Genomic DNA, 24871 nt, shown 5'->3' on the forward strand with positions numbered 1-24871 from the left:
GTGCCTGAATGTATCTACTCTCACTGATAGATGCAGGCAACTTTAATATGGAGCCTGAGGACTCCCAGGACGTGATCCTTGTTAGAAAATGTAGTAAAAAGTTATAGAAGTTTTATTCCCTGATATTTGATTTAATTTATTTCTTCCATGTATTTACAACTGCAAGGCAGCCCTCATTGGAGGATCTGTGGTGCATCAGCACAATCCTGTGTTTGCATTAAGTGAGTGTGGGAGAGGAAAGCCAAGAGAAGGCACATTTTAAAATGGCAGTTTTAAACAAAAGCAGAGATTTGAATAAAGCAAACAGGAAAAGTTGTGGTTTTAAACAACAGCAGAGGTATGAGTAGACTGATATTGGCAGTTTCAAACAAGGTTTGAGTACAGCGAGAAGTGAGCTGGGAAATGCTCTGTTGTGCTCGCTTCACATATTCCATAGTACCTTCCCACAATCATGTATTTCACTCTGGGTATGACATGTTGTCTTCAATATGAAGTTTCAGATTCAATGTAGTAATTTAGAAGATACAGTGGTACCTCGGGTTACAGACGCTTCAGGTTACAGACTCCGCTAACCCAGAAATAGTACCTCGGGTTAAGAACTTTGCTTCAGGATGAGAACAGAAATCGCGTGGTGGCAGCGCAGCGGGAGGCCCCATTAGCTAAAGTGGTGCTTCAGGTTAAGAACAGTTTCAGGTTAAGAACGGACCTCCAGAACGAATTAAGTTCTTAACCCAAGGTACCACTGTATATTTATTCACTGTCCATATACGGACAGTGTGCACCAACTGAACTTAACCATCTCTAACGGAAGAGACCAATTAATAGGCTCGTTCATACAATTCTTTTCATCTTGAAGATAAGGTAAAGATATCCACATGGCAGGTGTGTGCAAGGGGTTCTGCAGAATAGGAGAGAGTAGAGGGTGATCTGCATGCAAGGGTGAGTTGAGAAAAGTAAGAGGAAAGGTGGAGGAGAAGAGGAAGGGATGGTGAAAATAATAGTAGTAGTAATAATAATAATAATAATAATAATAATAATAATAATAATAATTTAGATATATGTAGCTAGATATAGATGCCAACAAATGTGTTTGCACAATGTAAGTCAGCTCAAGCTTTTTATTGAAAGAGACAATAAATCTAAAGTTGACATATCTTGGCATACCTTATTGCAGATGTGGCAAACACCTGTCCATTCGATCCTACACTCAGGACAATAATTGAAGCTACAACAACAATAAGATCTGTTGACAAAAAAGGAAAATGAAACTGTTAATGCATTTTAATGCCATCAAAGGAAAGGGGGGGCAGAATGTTACAGCCTTTCAGTACTAAAAACAACCAAAATCTATAGAACGCTTCTTTCACATGTAACATGAAGGCTTTTTTTTTTATTCCTCCCACAATCATCTCTGCTTACAGGTCTTGCTTTTTTCTTTTTAGCACTTCAGAACCCTGTTTAATCTAAGATGACACTAGGATAAAATAAATAACTACATAAACCATATGGAAAAGGTTTATTTCTTTTTTTATTTACAAAAGGCTTTGTCATATCAAAGTTTATGATGTGTAACGTCTCCAAACCGTCTACAGGGCAGACAAGAAATTGCAGGTGGTTTGGAGAAGATACACTTAGCCATTATAGGTAAAGGGTAAAGGACCCTGGACAGCTAAATCCAGTCAATGGCAACTATGGGGTGTGACGCTCATCTTGCTTTCAGGCCAAGGGAGCCAGCATTTGTCCACAGACAGCTTTCGGGGTCATGTGGACAGCAGGACTAAACCGCTACGGCCGCAATGGAACACCATGATGGAAGCCAGAGTGCACAGAAATGCCATTTACCTTCCCACCACAGTGGTACCTATTTATCTACTTGCACTGGTGTGCTTTCAAACTGCTAGGATGGCAGGCAGAGCAATGGGAGCTCACCATGTCACATGGATTCGAACCACCGACCTTAGCCATTATACCACCTTTTGAACAGTAAAATTTTGAGGGTCAAATTAACCCTACCGGTGGACATCAGCTACCCAGAACTCTGTTCCTAGTAGCCAGGGAGGGAGGCTTGTTTTCTCCTGCTTTGGAGGGTAGGACCTGAACCAATGGCTTCAAGCTACAAGAAAGGAGATTCTGACTCAACATCAGGAAGAACTTTCGGATGGTAAGAGCTGTTTGACAGTGGAATGGACTCCCTCGGGAGATGGTGGCCTCTCCTTCATTGCCATATATTGCACAAGAGGACTGAAGGTGGATTGAAGGTGGGTCAGGATGTTAATCCCCATATTAAAGGAGTTGGGGTGGAATATGAGAGAACTCGGATTTTGCTAAGTGCACCTAGAACATAAACAAAGGCAAACACCAACCAGGAATGTAGTGGCTCATAATCTTATAACAGCTCATCTCCCAATAAAAGGTGGGCCAATAAAAATATCCATCTTGAAGCATCAGTCAACTCAGCTATACACAAAGCCAGTATATCCTTTCTGCTCAAAAAGGCCATGGGATTGATGTCCCGGTATGATTTTATATTTAAAACAGACGATCTCACCTATTATTGATATAGGCTTCCTAGCAAATCGTATTCTTCCCTTAATACCAACATATTTGCTTCTGCAACCGGCAGACCAGAGCCTCACCACATATTCAGCACCAAAAAATACCACCAAGACAATTTCCTGAAATTAAAAACAGTATTTAAGGCTTATTGTTTGAAATTTATTATTATTAATAAATTTTATCATACATTAATATTTTTGAAAACATTAAAACATTAGTTTTAAAAGGCAGCATAGAAATGTGGTAAATACAACTAACAAAAGGAATTGAAGTTTCCTTTTCAGACTTTCTTTTCTTTCAAGGGCACAAGGATAAAAGCAGCATGGTGGGTTTATTTATTTACTCAAAATTATTTATTTATTTTGGGGGGAGGGTGGTAAGGATTGTGTTTTGTATATAATTTTTTTTCTTTTTGTATAAATAAGTGGAATAGTTAATATTTAAGTTTACCCCTAAGATAAGTTGCACAGCAGGAAATGGCTTTCGTTCAATTTGCTACTCCTCTTTGTGATCTTCATTTGTAGAACACCGTAACATAAGGACATAGTGTACCATGATGTAACATGATTTACATAGATTTCCATATTATTATTATTATTATTCATTTTTTAGAAAAAATTATTTGCTATATACATATTACATACATTCAAAAAAATTACAGTTGTATAAATAATAAAGAAAAAAATACACATTACCTTAACTAACATTTTCCAAGTATAGAAAAAAAATGCAAAAATGCGCAAAAACAAAAATAGAAAAAGATAAGAAAAAGAGTATATCTAAGAAAAAATGAGAAAAAAAGAAAAGAAAAAAGATTTGACTTCCTTCGACCACTATATGGTTCCTATAATCTCATATCCTTGGTTGTCTGTAATCATTCTAAACTTTCTGGAGAGATAATTTGTTTACCTGTGGAGTTTTTAGTCTAGGCTAAGCCAGTCATAATTTTGGGAACCAACTTTCGTCATATAATTATTAAAGACATCCCATTCTCTCCTGATCTTTTCGCTTGGTTGATTTCTGAATTCTGAATTCTGTTAGTTTCGCCAATTCAATATATTCACTTAATTTTAATAACCATTCTTCCTTTGTTGGAACTGTGTTGCTTTTCCAATATTTTGCAATCACAATCCTGGTCGCCATTATTGCATATAAAAAGACTCTCTTGTTGTCCTTTGGGATGTCTGTTGTGAAGATACCTAATAAAAATAACTCTAGTTTTTTTTAGCAAAGTGTATCGTGGCATTTTTTAAAAATTCTTCGTAAATCATATTCCAGAATACTTTAATTCTGGGACATGTCCACAACATGTGGAATAGATTCCCATCCTTATGGTTACACCTCCAACACTTACTGCTGATTTTTTAATTCATTTTTGCCAATTTTGATACCACCTATACATCATCTTTAAAAAGTTTTCTTTAATAAGGTAGCAGGCTATAAACTTAACGTCCTTTGTCCAAAGATTTTCCCATTTCTCTAATTCTACAGTATATCCAAAGTCTTGGGCCCATTTTACCATCACGTCCTTAACCATTTCGTCTTTTAAGTGGCAGTTTAACAATAACTTATACATTCTGGATAGATTTTTTTCCTCATTTGAAAGCAATTCCCTATCTAGAACTGATATTTTATTATCGCATCCAGTTCTTCTATCTTCCTCGAAAATTCTGTTTAGTTGGTGATACTGTGACCAGTTAACAGTTCCATTAAATACTGTATATATATTACAATGTTGTGAAGCCTCCTGGTGGAGCATGGTGGCTCCACTGAGATGTGCAACAAGGCATGGGGAGCTGCTGTGTGACAATTCAGAGCATCCACCTGTCTAGTCCACTCTGACTGGGGGGGAAGGTGTGGTCAGGCAGAGAGATATTTGCTAGACCTGCTACCCAAGTTCCTTTAACTGGATATGTCAAGAACTGAACCTGGAAACTCCTTCTGTACCAGAGGGGAATGTTTTGGAAGCTGAGACTTAATATAAATATGCCTATTTTTTGACAAGCGATATGTAGACTTCTATCCAGCAATTGTATTGTTTAAATTACTAGATTTCTGTCTTGTCTTTTGACCTCATAGAAGCCCACTGCCACCAATTCATAAAGAAAGAAAGCATAAAACCGGATCCTAAGCTAAAACAAGTATCCAACATCTATTTTTGTTCAGCCCAGTTCCCAGTCTATACACTTCACATTCCCTCTCAACAGCTCCAGACAATAGAAGGTCCGGCATTCAGTCCCTAGCATGTCCAGATGGGGCTGGGATAGACTGGATGTGAAGCCCTTGCCAGCCTTTGCCAATGAGTGTAAACAATTGCTAGATGTACCAATCATCTGATTCAGTAGAAGGTAGCCTTCTCTATTCCTACTTATATCAACTGGTCAAACCAGTTCTTCCCCAACACAGTTTCGTAGGATGGGGGGGAAATCAGTTGCTAGCTGCAGAAGGGGAAATGGCTATCCAAGCAAGCAGATGCCTGAACAACAAAGCAACTACTCTATTCCCAGCTTAAGAATGGAAAGTGAAATACTGGTGGACAACAAAAGAGGTTTAAAGATGCTGTCAAGGCAAATCTTTAAAAATGTAGTATAAACACCAATAATTGGGAAACACTGGCCTGTGAGCGCTCCAATTGGAAAATAGCCTCTACTAAAGGCGTCATGGATTTTGAAGAAATACGAATTCAGGACAAAAGGGAGAAACAAGCTAAGAGGAAGGCACATTTGGCAAATCCTCATCATGATCAACTCCCACCCAGAAACCAATGTCCCCACTGTGGAAGGAGGTGTGGATTCAGAATTGGCCTCCACTTTAAGGACACACCACTAAGACTGCGTTCATGGAAGACAATCTAACTTGGTCATGCGTGATCGCACAGAGAGAGAGAGAGAGAGAGAGGTTAGATTGTTCAAAATTTTACTTGCAGAACTTTCTTCAAAACAGAAAATAAACATTATATGATACATTCAAACAATTCCATAAGGCATATGCCCGTCCAGGGCATAGGCTCCGCATCTTACAAAAGGTCTGTTTCTCCCCACATCCTGTATTCCAGCCTGAGGCTGTGTGCTCCTGAAGAGGTTCATTTACATCCTTACTTTCACAGAGCCTGGGAACAAAGAACTCCAGACACCACCCTTCCCATATAGCAAATTTTCAATTAATTTCTTTTCATAAATTCTAAGGATAAACACTCACACATTAGCTAGCAGAAAACAACAATAGTTAATTATGAACTCAGTTAAAGCTCAGAGTCCCTTAGAATACAGCAGTGGAATTTTCCAATGTTAAACCCTTTCACCAATACACACAGGCATTCCCATTTCAGTATGAATTAAACCAATGAACAGTCTGTATTACAAGCAGACAAGTAAAAAATTTTTTTCCTTCCAGTAGCACCTTAAAGACCAACTAAGTTAGTTCTTGGTATGAGCTTTCGTGTGCATGCACACTTCTTCATGCATGCACACGAAAGCTCATACCAAGAACTAACTTAGTTGGTCTTTAAGGTGCTACTGGAAGGAAAAATTTTTTTTTGTTTTGACTATGGCAGACCAACACGGCTACCTATCTGTAACTGAAGCAGACAAGTAGTTGCACTAACTTGCAGCTCCTGTGCAGATATTTTACTGAAAGCAAAAGTTTCCTTGGCACAACTGGCATATAAGCTGGTATAAGCTGCTTTATACTCCTTGGATCACTGGCCCTGCTAGACTGGTATTGTTTACATTGACTGGTGGCAGCAGCTGTCCTAGGTCAGACCAGACTCTCCCAGCCCCACTTGGAAATACCAGGGATCAATCAGGGGTGTTTGGAAGCAAAACATATGCTCTATCATGTGGCCCGTCTCCTAGAAATGGCTGCCATTATTACTACTACAGCAAAAGCAAGAGAAAAAGATGGGCATATGGCAATGTATGCCTCCCTTAAATATTCATTTATCTGCTAAGTGTTCAGTGTCAGAAGACATGACATGCTCAGGCTTTAGAACATTTGGTGACGCCAGTAAAGAAATGCTTCAAGAAACAGATGCTTGTGATATCTTCAAGCTGAAACCCACAGAATTTAGTTATCTGAAAGGGTCAACTTTCCCTTAAACTTTCATGGCCAGACAGGATATTGCCAATTGAACGAAGTGACACACCTATGCTGTGTCTGAGATGTGGCCTCAGGCTGCCCCTAGTTTTTGAAAACGCTGCATTAGTCTCTTTTAATTCAGTTTAAATACCATTAAAGGAACTAATAGTTTTCTGTATTCTGAGAAGCTACTCTCTTGCTGACACTGGTCCAGGGGGCCTCACCCACCCAATGAAAATGCCCAAATTTAGCAAAGTACATACATCCAGTACATATATGTAGTACATTTATTATATTTATATAAATATATAAAAAAGAACTGTAATACATATGCACTTAGCATTTGTAATCATGTTTCCTTTTCCTGAAACTGAGAGAATGATCAGTTAGATGTGGTTTAGTTTAATTCCTGTATTGTAGAGGTTTGGACTATGGGTCCCTTCCAACTCTACAATTCTATGATCATATCACTTACTATACCTTGATTAAAAAGGTTGGTTCTGACACATGGACCACCAGCTGGCCATTCCTGCTCTATTAGAAACATACAAGTCAAAAGCCAGCTATGTTCCATGAATAAACCATGAAACCACATCCCACTGTTGTTTATCCAGAAATTATTGAGTTCAAAGTGTCTTAATCCTAAAAGGACTGCAGCCTTAAAGTGCAGAATTATACATGTCTATGCAGGAGTAAGTCTCTCTGATTTCAATATGGCTTACTTCCAGCAGGTAATTGGGTGTAAAATATACAGGCAAGAAAGGTGCAAAAACAGTGCCTAACAATCCCACGAGTCTTTACAAGTAAAATTCCAAGATCCCTTGCAACATCCCTTGAGGCCTGTGGAGAGCTGGAGTTTGAGGAAGGAGGTTTTCAGGGAGTGATTATGTTGGAATTTGGCAGTTTTGGGAGGAGGAATGCCTGGTAAAGGTATTTGAGGGTTGTTGGAGGTTTTTTGAAGATTTTTGTAGTTTTTGGTATTTTTTCTGAGAATTTTTTGAGCTTGGGGGGATTTTTATTTGGTCAGGATTTTTTTGGAGAAGGCTGTCAGGGACGAACCAGGGGTTTCAAGTTCCCCAGAGGGAGGGGGAGCCTGGGAACGGAAGAAGTGGACGAGGTGTGCGGGGGGGGGGGGGGGAGAAGGATTGGAATAAACCGAGAGCAAGGGAGAGGTTTACACAGCATGGAAAAGAGGAGGGCTGAAAGGCAAGGCAGGAGACTTCGTCATTGGGCCAAACGCAGGCCTCAGCAGAGATGTGCTAATGACCCGTTGTAAATACTGTAAATAAAGACTAAAAAACATAGAGAGGCTCCTGTGGTGTTTGTGGTGAAGAGAGAGAAGCCCTCAGCTCTGACAACGGCACTGTCATTTTCCTTGGGTGCTGACAAACCCATTAAAGCAGTAAGTGGTATCCACGCTGGAAGAGAAACTAGCAGTGCTGGACTGTTTGCAAGAAGGCATCACCATGTGTGCCACGCAAGTATGGCAGGAATGAGTACAGCATCCATGCCATCAAGATACAGGAGGAGATCCGGGCAGCAGTGGCAGTAAGTGGACCTGCAATTACCAGGGTCACCAGCAACATGTGGGACAAGGTTCTGGTGAAGATGGAGAAGGCACTGAACCTGTGGCTGGAGGACATGAACCACCAGCGTGTCCCTGTTGATGGCAACACCTTGTACAAGAAGGCTCTCAAGCTGTATGTGCAGAGAGGGAGCAGCTAGAGAAGGAGTTCCAAGCCAGCTCCAGTTGGCTGAACTGCTTGAAGGGTTGCTTCAACTTGAAGAACATCCACACCACTGGCGAAGTTGCATCCATGAACTTGGGGGCTGCTGAAGTGTACTTGAGCAGCTGAAGAGGCTGCTGCAAGGGAAGGGCTATCTTCCAGAGCAGGTGGGATGGCCTGGGAATCTGATTCAGAGGCTGAACCTGAGGAGTCCCAGCCTGCACGGGAGTCCCCGCCTCCAGGGCCGGCTGAGCCGGGGCAGGGGCTTGAATCTGAAGGGCCCTCACCTGTGCCGGATCCTCAGGAGCAGAATCCGCTCTGGCTCCGGAGGACCCATTGCCTGCAGATGCTCCTCTCCCAGCCCTATCAGGGGAAGGTGAGGTTGCCTCTGGGTCCAGTAACCCTCCAGCCTCTCCTGAGCTGCAGAGACTCAGGGCAGAGAGGCGGAGGGAACTAAGTTCTCTCAGGAGGAGTGCTCACCTCCAGGCAAGTCACCTGTGGACAGGGGCTGCCCTATGCCTCAGAGGAGATAAAGACCAGTCAGCCCAGTCCCAGGTTGCGGGAGCAACATCGTTGGTAACCTGTTCCTGCTGGCACCCTGACCTGCTCTCTTGAGTTCCTGATCACGCCCGACTCCTTGCTTTGTACCTCGCTTCGCCCCTGACGGACAGCCTCCTTATCCTCGACCTAGGACCGGATTTAGACTATGCCGCACAGTAACCCCCCCGGGACCAGCACATGGATGCTGGTCCAGATTTCAACCATGTGGCATTCTGGAGGTCCTTCAACACTGTGGTCTGCATCACCTATGTCAAGCAGGCAGTAGATGCCATCAAGCCTGAAACAAAGTACGCCAGTGCAATCTGTGGAGGGGTGCATTCACGATTTCAAAGGATTTTCAGACATTGCCACAAGTAAGGAAACTGACTGAGGGGCAACAGGCCTTGAGTCTGGCAGAGCTGGCAGAGCTGGTGACATCACGTTCCAGTTCTGAAAGCAGGGAAGAAGATTATGATGGTGAGCAGGATGAGCAACCCACCTGGACTGGGCGTTGGTCTGCTTTTCAGAACTCTTCAGCACGGTCATGCACATGAAGGGCATCATCTCCTAGTATGACTCCTGCATGGAACACAGCCTAAAGATCCAGTGTGCGATTGTGGACAGTGTGTGGCCCATAAAGGGAGATGTTTGACCAGCTGAATAGGCAAAAGCAGAAGTTGCCCATCACCGTGTTCCTCCACAGGACACCACCACCAGCAGCAAGTGCATCTGAATTGTAGCCAAGGACTTTGAGGGACAGGTCTACCCCCCTTGTTTTTTCCACATCGTCCTCCAGCGATGAGGAAGACTGAGAGCTACCATTACCATCCTTCCTGCCTGTCTGGTAAGTGATGTTGGTTTTCCAAGGGTTTACAGAGGTTTAGAGGGTGTTTGCAGATTTTTGTTTTTTTTTTAATTATAAATTTTTATTCATATTTGCACATATATCCAGGAAAAACATAAACAAAAAATCCACCACATACCTTATACAAATTATATCCACTTCACAAATCATAAATAAAATACATAACTGAACTAGTCTCAACTGAGCCTTGGACTTCCCTCCACTCCTTTGGTAAGTATCTAATAAGTTATATAGTCGCGTACTTTTTAACTCTTTTACATAGGCCTTTCCCGCTGTTAGAGTTATTTCAACCCCGCCAGTGTCACCTGAGATTTAGATTCCATATACATTAAATATTTCTTCCAATTATCATGAAATTTCTGTTCGTCTTGGTCCCTTACTCTTCCTGATATTCTGTCAAGCTCAGCATAATTTATCATTTTAACCTGCCAATCACTTATGTTAGGTATTACTTCTAATTTCCAATTTTGTGCTAACATAATTCTTGCAGCTGTCGTAGCATATAGAAACAAGGTCTTGTCTTCTTTTTTAATTTCTTTACCGACCATTCCTAACAAAAAAGCTTCTGGCTTTTTGGGAAATGTATATTTCAAGATTTTTTTAAGTTCATTATAAACCAATTCCCAAAAGCCTCTCACTTTGCAACACGACCACCACATATGGTAGAGGTCACCTTCTACCTCTCTACATTTCCAGCATCTTTTATCCTTCAACTTATAAATCTTCGCTAATTTCACTGGTGTGTGATACCACCTGTAGATCATTTTCCACAGGTTTTCCTTTAGTGCCGTGCATGCCGTAAATCTCATATTCTTGTTCCATAGTTCCAACCACCTCTCAAAGTCGATGTTATATCCAATATCTATCGCCCACTTAGTCATAGCCTCCTTCACCTCCTCATCTTTTGTATACCACTCCAGCAAAATATCATACATCCTTGACAGTGTTTTGTTCTTACCTTCTATAACTTCTACATTAAATTTAGATTTTTTATCTTCAAATCCTACTTTCTTTTTGTCTTCTTTTAGCAGATCATTTACTTGGTGGTATTGCAACCACCCTGTAAATAAATTTTTGATCTCTTCATATGGTCTAAGTTTAATCCCTTTATCTGTCTTCCAAGTTAGTTCTTCATAGGTGGCATTCTTCCCTTCCATGTTTATTTTTTTTATAGTTAACACCTCTATTGGTGAAATCCACCAAGGTGTCTTCCTTTCCAATATATTTTTATTTCTTTCCCATACTTGGAATAGTGGTCCCCTAAAAATATGATTTAGAAAGCCTCTATGAACTTTCACCTTTTCGTACCACAGGTACGAGTGCCACCCGTACCTGTTATCGAAACCTTCCAAGTCCAAGATGTCCCTATTTTCCAATCTTATCCAATCCTTCAGCCACAATAAACACGCCGCTTCATAATATAAACTTAGATCCGGTAGAGAGAATCCCCCTCTTTCTTTTTTGTCCACCAATATTTTCATTTTTATTCGTGGTCTTTTGCCTTGCCAGATGTATCTCGCTAAGGCTCTTTGCCACTCTTTACACTGCTTTAGACCTTTTAGTACCGGAATGGTTTGGAACAAAAATAACATTCTGGGGAGAACGTTCATTTTGATAACTGCTATCCTCCCCAGAAAAGATAACCTCAATCTCTCCCAGATTTCAAGATCTTTCTTAATATTCTTCCAAGTGACTTCATAATTATCCTTATATAGGTTAATATTTTTCGCTGATATCCACACTCCAAGATATTTCACTTTCTTTGCTGTCATAATTCCCATCTTTTGTTCTAGTTCTACAATATCTTCCTTAGTTAGATTTTTAGTCAACATTTTAGTCTTATTTTTATTAATCTTGAGGCCTGATACCGCTCCAAACTCTTCAAATTTTTGCAAGGCTTCTTTCATACTATTTTTTGGGTCTTCTAGAGTTAATACAATATCATCCGCGAAAGCTTTTATCTTATGTTCTTTAATCCCTACCTTAATCCCTTTCACTTCCACTGCCTCTCTCAGTCTCTTAGTAAGTACTTCAAGTACTGTTATAAATAACAGAGGAGACAGGGGGCAGCCTTGTCTAGTCCCTTTAGATATGTCAAAAAATTCTGATGTTGAGTTATTTATTATTAGCTTAGCTTTTTGTTCATTATAGATAGCTTCTATACCTTTTCTAAACCTTTCACCCAGCCCCATCGTTTTTAGATTTTCTGTCAGGAAGCACCAAGAAACGTTATCAAAGGCCTTTTCGGCATCAATGAAAATCAAAGCGGCTTGTTTGTCTATTCTAGTTTCCAAATATTCAATGATATCTATCACATTTCTTACGTTGTCCTTCAATTGTCTCCCTGGAAGGAAGCCCGTTTGATCTTTATGGATTCTGTTATTTAATACTTTTTTTAATCTTTCTGCCATTACATCCGCAAACAGTTTATAGTCGTTATTTAATAATGAAATTGGCCTATAGTTTTTCACCTCTAAGGCATCCACATCTTTTTTAGGAATTAATGTAATATAGGCTTCCTTCCAGGTATTCGGGGTCTTCCCTTCTTTTAAAGTATTGTTCATCACTTCACATAGGGTTGGGCTTATTTGATCACTTAGTACTTTATAATATTTGGCTGACAGACCAGCTTTTTTGCCGGGCTTCCGGAACGCCGCAGCCACGGGAAGGAGCGCGAGCCTGCCCTTCGGGGGAGTCTCGAGCAACACGGAGGTCTAGAGGGGTCACGAAGGCTCCGTGAACCTCGTAACCCCAGGAGGAGTATCCTGAGGGTCAAGGTACCCAGCGACGCTGCTCAAGCTCCCCTGTATTGTCGGCGTTTAGCAGGGTTTGAGCTGCAGCATGAAGGGGATGTAACAGACTCCGTGTTGTGAAGCCTCAGGCTCCGTGTGAAAGCGGTGAACCTCCGACAACAGTCATAAAACTGGGAAAAAGCAAACCAACTAAGCTGATAGAAAGATTAACTAAAGAACCCAGCGTAAAAGGATTACAAGAGGTAAAAGGCGAAGGAATCCACTACCGGCGGTAAGAGAAAATGGAGTACAACGTAAGGCTGGGAGAGAGGGAAAAATAAAAAAAGCTGCCGCTAAGTGGTTGTAGAAGAGAGACCTCAGATACAAAGTATAAGGACTCTGAGGCAAAGTAACAAACGAAAATATCTTAAGGGACTAGAAAGAAGTGAAAGGAATTTTTCTGTTCAACTTGGCGAGATAGCAGCGCTAACGAGCTAACGACCGGGAGGAGATTGCAGGGGCGGTTTCTTGGCAATTAACCCCTTTGCATGCCGTTTGTGAACACGGTCTGAGTCAAGCAGCATATGCTTAGAGATTTTTATTACTTACTCCTCTTTATTACTTACACCTCTTTGTTATTCACACCTCTCATATTGGAACAAAGGATAGAAACTGCTATTTTACTCGGGCCAGTTAAAAGAGTGAAAAACAGATCAGCAGCAGGAGGAGGGAAGACGCGGAGAGGCAGCGCCCTTCCAGTGACGTTTGGGAGGAAAAAGAGATTTGTTTGTCTGGAGAAAGCAGCAAGCTTCCGTACCAACACCTCATTTCTTGTTCTTCTCCCCGACATAAAGAGATATAACCTAATATTCTGGCTGGAGAAGAGGGGGTTTACTTTCTAGATTAATCCACTGCTACAGCGGAAAGAGACTGAGAACTTTTGGAAAGGTGGAAAGCGTAATCAGGACGGTTTCTTCTTTTTCTTTGGTACGGCACCTCCTTATTCTTAGCCCCCCCCAATGGCGGATAATCAGTAACTTAGGAGAACAGTTGTCGTGTGGCGTGGGGAGAGAGACAACTGGCCGTGAGACCCTACGGAAGATAATAGATCTAGGACTTGGAAAGTCTACAAGGCGCCACCGTGTGAGAGCGGAGGGGACTACTTCGGAAGGAATCTACGGGAAGAACAGAGAAAGCCAGCAGGGGGTTTCAGTGACTGCCAGGGGAGGGAGAGTTTTCAATATGAAAAAGGGGGTGGGAACGCCATCAGAAAGGAGGCCATCTAGACAAGAAGATGGGAAGGAGGGGAGGGAAATCAAGGACTATGACAGTTTAATGGTTGAGATAAGGAAAGAATTTAAGCATAATGAGCAATATATTGAAAGAAAACTACTGGAAGTACAAGATACGTTGGACAAAAGATTGGAGGGGGTGGTGGGAGAATTAACAGGAAAAGTTAAAGATCTATCGGTAAGAGCCAAGGTGCTTGAGGACTCAATGAAAAGGGTGCAAAAAGACATGAAGGATAATAAGAGGGATTTGGACAGGATTAAAGTAGAAGTTAAGGAGATAGGTAAAGTGCAGGAAGAATTGTTGGATAGTATGGCAATGACCCAGTTGAGACAGAATCAAGCAAACCTGAAATTTAGAGGGTTCCCAGAGGAGACAAATGAGAACATAAGATTTAAAATGGTGAAAGAGCTGGCAAGCTGGTTAGATAGAAAGGAAGAAGAGATAAGCTACTCGTTGGCAAATATTTTTCGGATAAAAACAAAATCAGCTAAAGCCAGGGGGAAAAGATTGCCAGGAGATGTATTAGTTATGTTCAATTCGATGGATATGAGAAACGAAATACTGAAACAGAATTATAACAAAAGGTTATATATTGGAGGAAATCCAATTATTATATACAAAGAAATTCCTTCGAGATTTCTTCGAAGGAGGGATGCCTACAAAAAATTAACTAACCAACTGAAGAAAAATGGGATCCTATATAGATGGGAATTTCCGGAAGGAATTTCATTCTATTTTAAGGAAAAAAGATTCAAACTGTCCAACCCTTCAGAATTAGAAAAATTTGCAAGAAGATATGAGAAAGAACTCGGAAAGATGGTGGGGGGGGAGGAGGAGGGTGAACGATCGGGGAGTGGGGACGGAGGCGGAGAGAGTGGAGAAGGAGAGAGGGAGACAAATTCAGGACAAGAGAGGGAAGGAGAAGAGATAGACGATAAAAAACAGTAGATTTAATTTAGACTTGTTATCTTATTATTTGCATATAAGTGATGGCTCTAAAAGTTCTGACCTGGAACGTGAATGGACTCAACAATAAAAATAAAAGGAACCAGATTGCGCATATTTTACTAAAAAAGAACCTCGACTTAATCTGCCTACAAGAGACTCACGTAATAAGAAAGCATGAGAGAATTTTAAGCAATAAGAGATTAGGATTGGATTTTGTGGCTTCAGATAGAGTTAAGAAACGAGGAGTGGTTCTATATATAAAGGAAAAACTTGATCCAAAATTACTGTATAAAGATGAACAAGGGAGAATGATTGTAGTACAGATTATGTTTCAAGGAGTAAAGATTATTGTCGTCGGACTATACGCACCTAATGACAGAAAAGCAGTCTTTTTCTCTGAATTAGGTATTAAGTTAACAGAGTGGATGGATCAAAAAATGATAGTGATGGGTGACTTTAATGGGGTGGTGTTACCAAATCTGGATAGATCAACAAGAAAACAAGAGATTAAGGAAGGCAAGCTACCACAGACTTTTTTTGATTTGGTTGATAATATGGGACTAATTGACGCGTGGAGATTCAAAAACCCTACTGTAAAACAATATACTTTTTTCTCAAATCCTAACCAGAGCTGGGGGAGAATAGATGGTATTTGGATCACTAAGGAATTGATACAGAACTTAACCAAATCTGAAATTCTCCCACAGACTATATCTGATCATAACCCAGTATATTTAGAGTTAAAGGGTAAAGAGGCTAGAGTACTTAGATGGAGAATGAACGAATCTCTATTTAATGATCAAAAGATAGTGATTAAGGCAAAAGAAACAATTGAAGAGTACTTCAAGTGGAATTTAAATAAAGGGACAGCTTTAGAAACGGTTTGGGACGCAGGGAAAGCCGTCATGAGGGGCTTTCTAATTCAGAAAAACAGCCATCAAAGAAAAGAAAAAGAGAAAAAGAAGGAGGAGATTTTAGTACAGTTAATGGAGAATGAAAGACAATTAACTATTAAGCCAGGTGATGAGACTATAAAACAAAATATAAAGTTATTACAAGCCCAATTTTCTATGATAGTAAACCAGGAGATTGAGTGGAAAGTCAAAATGTTGAAACAGAAGAGTTTTGAATCCGCTAATAAAATAGGGAAATATTTGGCCTGGCAACTAAGAGAAAGGAAAAAACAAAATATGATCTGTAGGATAAGGGATGGAGATAAGATAGTGGAAGACCCAAATGAAATAAAAAGGTTGTTTCAGAAATACTATAAGGATTTATATAAAAGAGGTAAGGAGACAGGCTATGATATAGAACGCTATCTGAAAGAACATCATTTACAACAGATATCAACCGAAGAAAAAGAATTATTAAATCGGGTGTTTGCAGATTTTTGATGGTGTTTCAAATATATGCAACTTGACCAATGCACACGGTGCCTCAGAATGTAAGTCCCATATAAATGGGGAGTTGCCTGTACACACCTACAATGAAAACTGTGGTACTTCCTTCTGAGTAAACATGTGCAGGATTGTGTTATGACCATTTCTTACAAGATGTGTTCTAAAACAGAAGATATAGGATATAAATATAATTAAGGCTGCAGTTCTTACTCTTCTTGCCTGGGAGTAAGACTCATTTAATTCAATAGAACTTCCTTTTGTGTGCACATGGTTAGGGCTGTGCTCTTAGTAAGTAAGTAGTACGTAAGTAAGTAAGTAAGTAAAATAGAGATTGATAATTTTGGCTTGTTCAGCTTTTTATAACAAGTTTCTAACAGGTATACATACAGACATTTCACAGAATATTTTAAGTTAAATCACTTACCATCCAAAAAAGAGTCCCAGTGGCAAATTCTGCATAGTATTCAATAGTGGACAGAACACTAAAGATTAAACAAACCAGCACCAATAGAAATCTGTTGGAAGAAAAAAAAAAGGAATCTGCATTCAGTGACAAAAAAGCCATAGTTTACTTCAAACCTATACTTCAAATATTGTTACTTACACTTTTCCCATATCCCAGTGTTGAGCTTTGAGGATATTCTTACCATGATTAAAATGGTGTCTACTTTGGCAGAAACTCTAACTATAAAATATGTCTGCTACCAAGGATAAGGAAGCATAGAAACAAATATATGATTATCCCATTAACATATGACCACCTTTTAAGCTTGCAGTTTGAATTCCATTCAACTCAAAATGTTGTGTTTGCATTAGTAAGTGGTACATTTGGAAAAAAATTAGTGAGAAATCAAGAAAGCTTATACTGCCTCAAACTTGGTCTTGATTTAAAAATATGCTAATAGCATGTTTTAGCCATTAGTTCATGGTCATATTCTGATACTGCTAAACCTCTCCAGGTGGGATGGTTTATTTTAAGTTGCTAACTGGGTAAAAAGCAAACCCGCATTTCTAAGTGAGGTGGAAGTAGCTTGTACTTCTATAGTGCCTTGAATACAAATAGCTAAAATACATATTGCACTAAATTCATAGTTTGGTATTGTGGAATTACTATTATTCAACTTTAAATAAGAGCTGCAGGCGGGTCTGGTCAGAACTGTAATTAAGAAAGTGTATATATAATACACACACATTGACAACCCCTTTATCTAAAACTAATGAAAAGTCTTCTGTTTTCATTGGGAGATAAGCTTCCATCCCAACATAAATATTGTATTTATTTGCTATGATGTTTGTTACCTGCCCTTTAGTCCCTTTTTTCACAGCACAGTACAGCAGTGTTTGTAGGAATCATGGTGTAGAGATAAAGAATTCCCATCACGCTCAATACCCACACTGCGGGCCCAATGAGGCCAGGTAACTTACAACGGCTATTTAAAGATTTGAAAAGTAAAGGAATCACACCCCAAACTGTGTGTTTAATGTAATCTGTAGTTTAGGCCTCAAAATGCAGTGAGTGTGTTCAGAACACTTCCACTACACGTCAGTACAAGAATGGGAAACCTGTGGCCCTGCTGATGTTGTTGGATTCCACCTCCCATCAGCCCGAGGAAGCATGGCCAATGGCTGGGGCAATGAGGGTTGTAGCTGAACATCTGGAGATGTTCCCTATCTCTACTTTTTCAGGCCTTTCTTCCTTCACCTTGAGGGTGGATAGTTATGAACACTAGCCCATAACTACGGTGGCAATTTGGGAACAGTCCAAAATGCAACTGTGGTTTTATTGGTGTAAACTCAGAAGATAAGCCATTTTTGGCTAACAACACAACAACTGTAAAAAATCATTTGGGGAGGGAGACAGGAATCATGTTTTCCCAACAATTTGAGAGAAAGAAAGATAGCACATGTGTTTTGAGAAAAGTGTTCTGGATCTCACTGTACAACTCCTATGGACAGAAATTTTAAGCAGATAGCATTAACTGCTTTAATGTGAGACTTTGCATAGGCAAATATATTTTATAACAACAGCTTCAAATAGACTATCAGCAGCACAAAGACAATCTGTCATTAGTATAACCAGCTGTCCAATTATAAATTAAGGTCAAGCAAAAAAGGTCAGTGAGTTTTAATCTGAGGATCACAGCTGGTTTGCGCTCCCTCTCTCTCTCTCACACACACACACACAACAGATTTGAGTATATTCTAGGCCACACCAAGCTCAGGTCCATGATTTTCACATGGCAAAAGAGCCAGACTGACCAAGAATGAACTGATACTCCTTTACAATGCACCTCAAAGCTATAAGGATCTTCTTCAAGGCACAGCAAAAACTTTGATTTCTTGCTTTCCTTCGAGTTTTTAAACTGGTATAAATTCAACAGGAATAAAGTTTAGAAGAGTTTGTCATATTTCAGATATCATGTACAATGCACATAGAATCATAGAATTGTAGAGTTAGAATGTATTCTATATTATAAATAAATGTTATTTATACACATAAAGACCACATACACAGAAAACTAAACTAAATTGTAATTCAGTTTTATGAATATTGCCACTTGCCTAGCCAGCAGAGCAAACTTGGAGTTTGCAGAAGCACAAAAAATAATTTAGGCAAGAAAACCCTTAAAACAGTGGAGGGGCCTGAAAATGTCCAGTGTCCACTGAATGCTGATTGATGGTTAAGAGGGAAATAACCAGATGGGAGATGGAACAAAACAGAATATAAGGGGGGAAATGATTGAGGAAAAGATGCAGAGATATTAAAAAGATCATCTTATTGTCTGATTATTTCCTGGTTCAAACTCAGAAACCATTTTTAAATGTCCCCTGGGACAGCAGTGAGAGCTGCCCACAAATATCAATTGCAAAAATCCAATATGCAAATGAATGGCCACTAGTGTGCACCTCACCGCACTGCACATGTTAACTAGGCACTGAATAAAGTGTCCCTATTTCCAAGGATGCCCCTGATTTAGAAAAGCCATCCTGGTTTCTGATTTCATCCCAGAATGTCCCACTTTTCCTTATGATGTCCCTATTTTCATTGGAGAAACGCTGGAGGGTATGGGTCTAAACCACAGAGCCTAGGGCCTGCCGATCAGAAGGTCGGCGGTTTGAATCCCCACGACAGGGTGAGCTCCCGTTGCTCGGTCCCTGCTCTTGCCAACCTAGCAGTTCGAAAGCACATCAAAGTGCAAGTAGATAAATCGGTAACACTCTGGCGGGAAGGTAAACGGTGTTTCCATGCGCTGCTCTGGTTCACCAGAAGAGACTTAGTCATGCTGGCCACATGACCCAGAAGCTGTCTGTGGACAAACGCCGGCTCCCTCGGCCTGTAGAGCAAGATGAGCGCGTAACCCAAGTTGTCCACGACTGGACCTAAGAGTCAGGGGTCCCTTTACCTTTATGGAGTTATCCAACCCCTGAGCTGTCTGAAAGTAATCCTGTATTGGGGAGGGGTTTTTAAAATGTTAAATGTTTTATTATGTTTTTTATATATGTTGGAAGCTGCCCTGAGTGGGGTCTAAATAGTAAAATTCTTATTGTGGAATGGGACATCTCTATTTTCATTGGAGAAATGTTGGAGGGTATGGGGAAGAGAATGGAATGGTTTGAAGTGGCTAAAATCCTGAACCAAAGATGCATACTGCAGCATTCTATTACATGGCCCCATTCCTATATGTGCTTATGTGTGTGGCTGCATATGCATGTGCTTATTAGGGGTTGTGGTTCTGCCCCGGTCAACCCCCCCCCACCCCTCAATGACTCTCCCTCATAGGTACCAAATGAAAGGGGGCTGAAATGCCCTGAAAGGAGGATGGGCTTGGACCTTAGGGAAGGGGAAAAGGTCACTTTGATATACTTGCTGGTTGGCTCTCTCTCATTTGCATGACCAAATAGAGGTATTGCTTGGATTAGACATGACACCAGGTTTTGGATAATCAATTAGGCAATCACATCCTATTGCTTGTGACTGACACACCTCCATAGGTGCTTTCCCTGTTTACTGTAATTATGCTCTCAAAGTGAAGACCAATCACTTACGTAGTTCTGGCTCATGCACAGAGTTCCAGCTAAAGTAAGCTACTCAATAACCAGAATAACCAGGCCTAACCTTATTCTTGTCTACATTAGTGAATAATCACATGCTGCTATGTTGTAAACAAGCTTCAAGTTCCTTTTAGAGGTTAAACAAAAAGCCATTGGGTCAGTTGTGCATCTGCTTTTCTGTTTCAATTTAATACTTCACAAAACAAGCAACCAGCAGGTCACTTACAACTATAATAGTGTAACCTGCACGTCTTCCTAACTGCAAGTTTATATACATATGTGAATGATAAAACGTTTGGAGATAAGTTCCAACCTAAAAATAGGTTTAAGATTTAAGCCGTTTAAGATAACTTCTTCCTAACGGATGAAAACTGAGTGAAGGTCTAACATGATAAAGCTGAGAGGAACACACTAATTCACTTGCTAAATGTTTTCAGCATCACTAACCAAGATGGGTGTTACATTAAGCATATACATAGGTACCTCGGGTTAAGTACTTAATTCGTTCCGGAGGTCCGTACTTAACCTGAAACTGTTCTTAACCTGAAGCACCACTTTAGCTAATGGGGCCTCCCGCCGCGGCTCCAGAGCACAATTTTTGTTCTCATCCTGAAGCAAAGTTCTTAACCCGAGGTACTGTTTCTGGGTTAGCAGAGTCTGTAACCTGAAGCGTATGTAACCTGATGTGTCTGTAACCCGAGGTACCACTGTAAGTCCCCAAGTTCAAACCTCAACTGTGCTTAAAACATTTCTTCCTATGACATTAAGCTCTCTGGGGAAAGTGTGGGAAGAGGGATACCGGCTGGGGCAGCGGAGAGAGCTGATGTATTTCAGTTCTGGTTTAATTCTATTTCTTTTTGTGTTTATTCTGACACTCAATAGAATTTATATATATTTTTTTTAAAAAAAAACTTCTTACTCTTTCCAGCAGATCCACACCATACTTTTAAAGCACATTCAACATGCATTTAAAGCTTCCTCCAGAGAATCTTCTTAACTGTAGTTTATTAAGGGTGCTGGGAACTGTAGTTCTCTGAGGCTGAAACTACACCATGTTAGCCCTGCCATCCTGTAGGGTGAAGTGACCCATGTAAGGAGGCACGGGGGGGGGCAGGAGATGGAGGCAGGAATTGCTGTATGAATGGGGCAGCAAGACTTTTTGAAACAAGGATGTGTTGGTATCAGTTGGGCTTCATTTTAGCCAGCAACATATTTTAGACTGGCCCTGGCCTTCTATCTTTTGGGTGCCCATTTGGTTTCCAAAATAAGCCTAACTCACCTCTGAAGGTTGTTGTGACAAGGACAATGGTGGGGATTGACACTGCCCTGGATTCCTTCGGAAATTGGCGCGATAAAATTGTAATAAACAAAACGTGTCTTGTAAGTTTACAAGTAGGTTATAAGGATAATAGCATTTCTCTGCTTGCATTCCGGATGGTGGAGGGAACAAGAGGGCTGTTTGGTACAATCTCTCTGAACTTTTACTCAGCCTTTCTTAAATAAAATAATAATAAAAAAATGCAGCTCCCATAGCTTAAGAACTATTTCTAAAATGAAATGTTTTCTTTTACATGCTTAATCCCATGATGATTCAATGCACACTATGTCTTTCTTGAGTTGTCTGCCCTGCACACTTTTCTGCTTTCCAGTTTTGGCACAGATTGTCATGTTACATGTTAGAGAAGACTCACTTTAGTTTTAAAATGGACATGAACAGAGTATTATGGAACTTTTTCCCATTGGAGATGTGCACGTCCTGTACACTATGAATTTTTAAACAGGTTTTAAAAACTCATGTTTTTCAAACTTCCTTTTCCTAAAGGCTTTTTTACAGAGCTATGTTACAAAATATAATTAAGTTTAGTTGTTTGATTAGTCTTGTAATTGTTTTAGCTGGCCTTTGTTAAGTGGCAATGCTGCTTTGTTAATTTGGATTATTTTAGATAGTTGCATTTATTGTGTTTTCATGATAAGTGATCCGATTTGGATGTGCTATCCCCCCATATTTGGTATATATCTAGTTTTATAAATTAAAAATTAAAAGTGGACTAAAAACAAATTGTGGGTGGATGGAAGGTCCAATCTACATGCAGTATACGCCAGAAAATTCTGTTGGCACTGTAGCAGGAAACCCCCCCCCCCCATCATTCAGTTTGTACAAACTTCACACACACTCACACTCACACACTACATACGCTACACTTCTGTTATAAATTCATAGAAAATCAACCATACATCGGATTTGCACTGTTCCACTTTTATTTTACTCCATGAAGGAAGGACTACAAAATGGGGAAGGTTTGATACAGGCCAGCCATAATCCCTTCACCATCCCAGCACATCCACAGGAGCCCTGCCCAGTTGCTATGCCAACCCTGATGGTCCCAGACAGAAGACAATCAAGATCACAAAGAACTTGCATATGGGAGTGGATTCAGCATGGACTGAAACAAAGGACAATGATCAGATCTTCCCTCTGGGGGCAGGAAACTGCCAACTCCCCTTTGTCTCCTGGAAGTGACTCGTGGGGAGGGGGAGAGAAGGGAATCAGCCAGGTGACAGGACACTCAGGTTACCACCACAACTCCTCCCTCAACACCTCCTTTCTGTGATGTATGCATGATGTTTCTGGGGGTGGGCTTGACCTACAGGGTGGGAATTTCAAAAGTTTTTATAAGGTCTTGCACACCATCTTTCGGGGTCTTTCCTCTCACCTGCAAGTGAGGGGAGCACCCTGTCGCGACAGTCTTTCTTCAATAAAGACCAAGCCTACAGGCTGCTGATTTGCTTCAATTTACTCTGGTTGGTGTCTTTACTTTTTGTCCAAGGGAGCCCTTGGATTTTTCTGGTAACAGTACCTCAGCTCAGATTAAACCCCAACCACAAGAGCCAGAGGTTTTTCCTCAGCTGAAAGTGCCTGACAACACCCAAGTATAAGGGTCCTTTTCTTCCTCTGCCCTCCATTTTCCTTCTGTTTGCCATCAGGGCTGGTGTCCCCATGAGGGGGACTGAGGCCCAATCCGGGGCAGCACAATCCCCCGGCAGGGTGGCTCTCCTCGGGGAGAGAGAGGAGCCGGTCCTCCACCGCCAGAGGGGAGAGGAGCAGCAGCAGCTTCCAGAAAGTTCTCCAGCAAGGCTTCGGCAGCAGGCGGGGCAGGCGCCTTCCCATTTCACCTCAGAAGGTGAAACAGGACTGCCCCCCTTTTGCAATGGACACACAAGCATCTTGTTTCTCAAATTGTTCCCAGCAACCTGAAACAAAACGTTAGAGTGTGGCGTGCTCCCCTTCAGGATACCACGTGCCATTTTGTCTCCCCTCCAGCCTTACACTTCTACACTCTCTGACATACAGCAGTCTTCCGTCTCCCCGGAGCTTCAGGTCTCCTGCTCTGGGTTCCTGTCCCCTTTTATCTCTCTAAATAAACTTCTCTAAAATTCTGAAAACCTTAGGATTACCCCAAGGCAATACCTCCTTCTTGTATGTGGCTGAACTGAAATTAGGAAATATGATAATGGTAATGATTGACATATTCATTGAGCCTTCTTCCACCACCACCCTCTCTATGTTGTGGATGTTATGTACTGAAGTTCTCACCCTAGGCCAGCAGGGGATACTGTAGATTGTTTTCACTCAGGTCCACATATGCAAATAAGGGATCGAAAGTGACGTTCAGTGATTGGATAGTTACAGAAAATTGTTACTGTTGCATTCTAGTGGAGCTCTATATAAGCAGTCTGGCTGAACCCTTCAGTTCAGTTCTGTTCTGGCCTGTGAATAAGCTGTTTGAAGAATCGCTGTGTCGTCTGATATGTTCACCCACAACTTAACAGTGGAGGGTGGGGGCAATGAATGAAACTAGTCCTCCCGTCAGAGTGGGAATATCCCCTCACTCCCCCACCCTTCTTCAGCAGAGTTTCTTTTCTTTCAGCAAAGTAAGCAGCTCATGTGTATGTCAAACAAAGCTTTAATAAAGAAAACTGTAACACAATTACATGCTGTCTGAGAGAAACTAAAAGCACCTCATGAGGCAAAAAGGACAGTTGGCCTCTTGGACTGAACTGAACTGGACCCCCCAAAGGGAGGGGCTGATTCCACAGCACAGCGCAAAATCCTTGCCCACCAAAGGACAGACATGCTACTATTCAAGTTAGGCCCCAGTGTTTTTCTTACACTGTAGACTCAATTGCCATGAATATTCTGCAAGCTGACATATTCCTGTCAAGCAGTTATTTTTAAATTTCATTTTGTTTTCATCCACAAACTTGTGTGCTTCTAAATCATCATATGAATATGTAGAAGCACCAGCCATACTTTGGGGATGACCCCATTTCACTTCCAAATTGATAGGCACTAAACTACCTGAATTCACTATGAGGAGACATAATTATTTCAGTAATTAATAGTCCATAAATCTGTTTCCATGGCTCTATTCCCCAAAAGCCTTGAAAATCATCCCAGCTCAGACTACTTGCTGCACCACTGTTAATTTAAATGACACTGTTTTATATATGAACAAGCCTGCAGTCGCCACTTCCTATAAACACATTAAATGTTTTAGGTTCAAGCCACAGTGGGAGAAGAAGATTATGCTTCATAGTCTTAAATACTTTTATTTTCCTGGTCGAATTTCAAGTTTCACCTTTTAAGATCAATAATATTAGGAGTTACATTTAAGTCAG

At 40.8% G+C, this 24871-nt stretch overlaps 1 protein-coding gene across 7 annotated transcripts in view; it reads right to left on the reverse strand.

Moving 5' to 3' along the window:
• The window catches only part of LOC310763441 (potassium voltage-gated channel subfamily KQT member 1-like), a 793949-nt gene that overhangs the window by 275117 nt on the left and 493961 nt on the right, over window positions 1–24871 (reverse strand). For all 7 annotated transcript variants that reach the window (XM_083615632.1, XM_083615636.1, XM_083615634.1 and 4 more), the window contains 3 exons: window positions 16563–16653; window positions 2549–2675; window positions 1165–1243 (listed from right to left, as the gene is read on the reverse strand). In XM_083615632.1, the coding sequence (XP_083471758.1) occupies window positions 1165–1243; window positions 2549–2675; window positions 16563–16653 (297 nt within the window). The remainder of the gene's footprint in view (window positions 1–1164; window positions 1244–2548; window positions 2676–16562; window positions 16654–24871) is intronic.

The sequence above is a fragment of the Podarcis filfolensis genome, assembly GCF_964270895.1.
Source record: "Podarcis filfolensis genome assembly, chromosome: 5".
NCBI lineage: Eukaryota > Metazoa > Chordata > Lepidosauria > Squamata > Lacertidae > Podarcis > Podarcis filfolensis.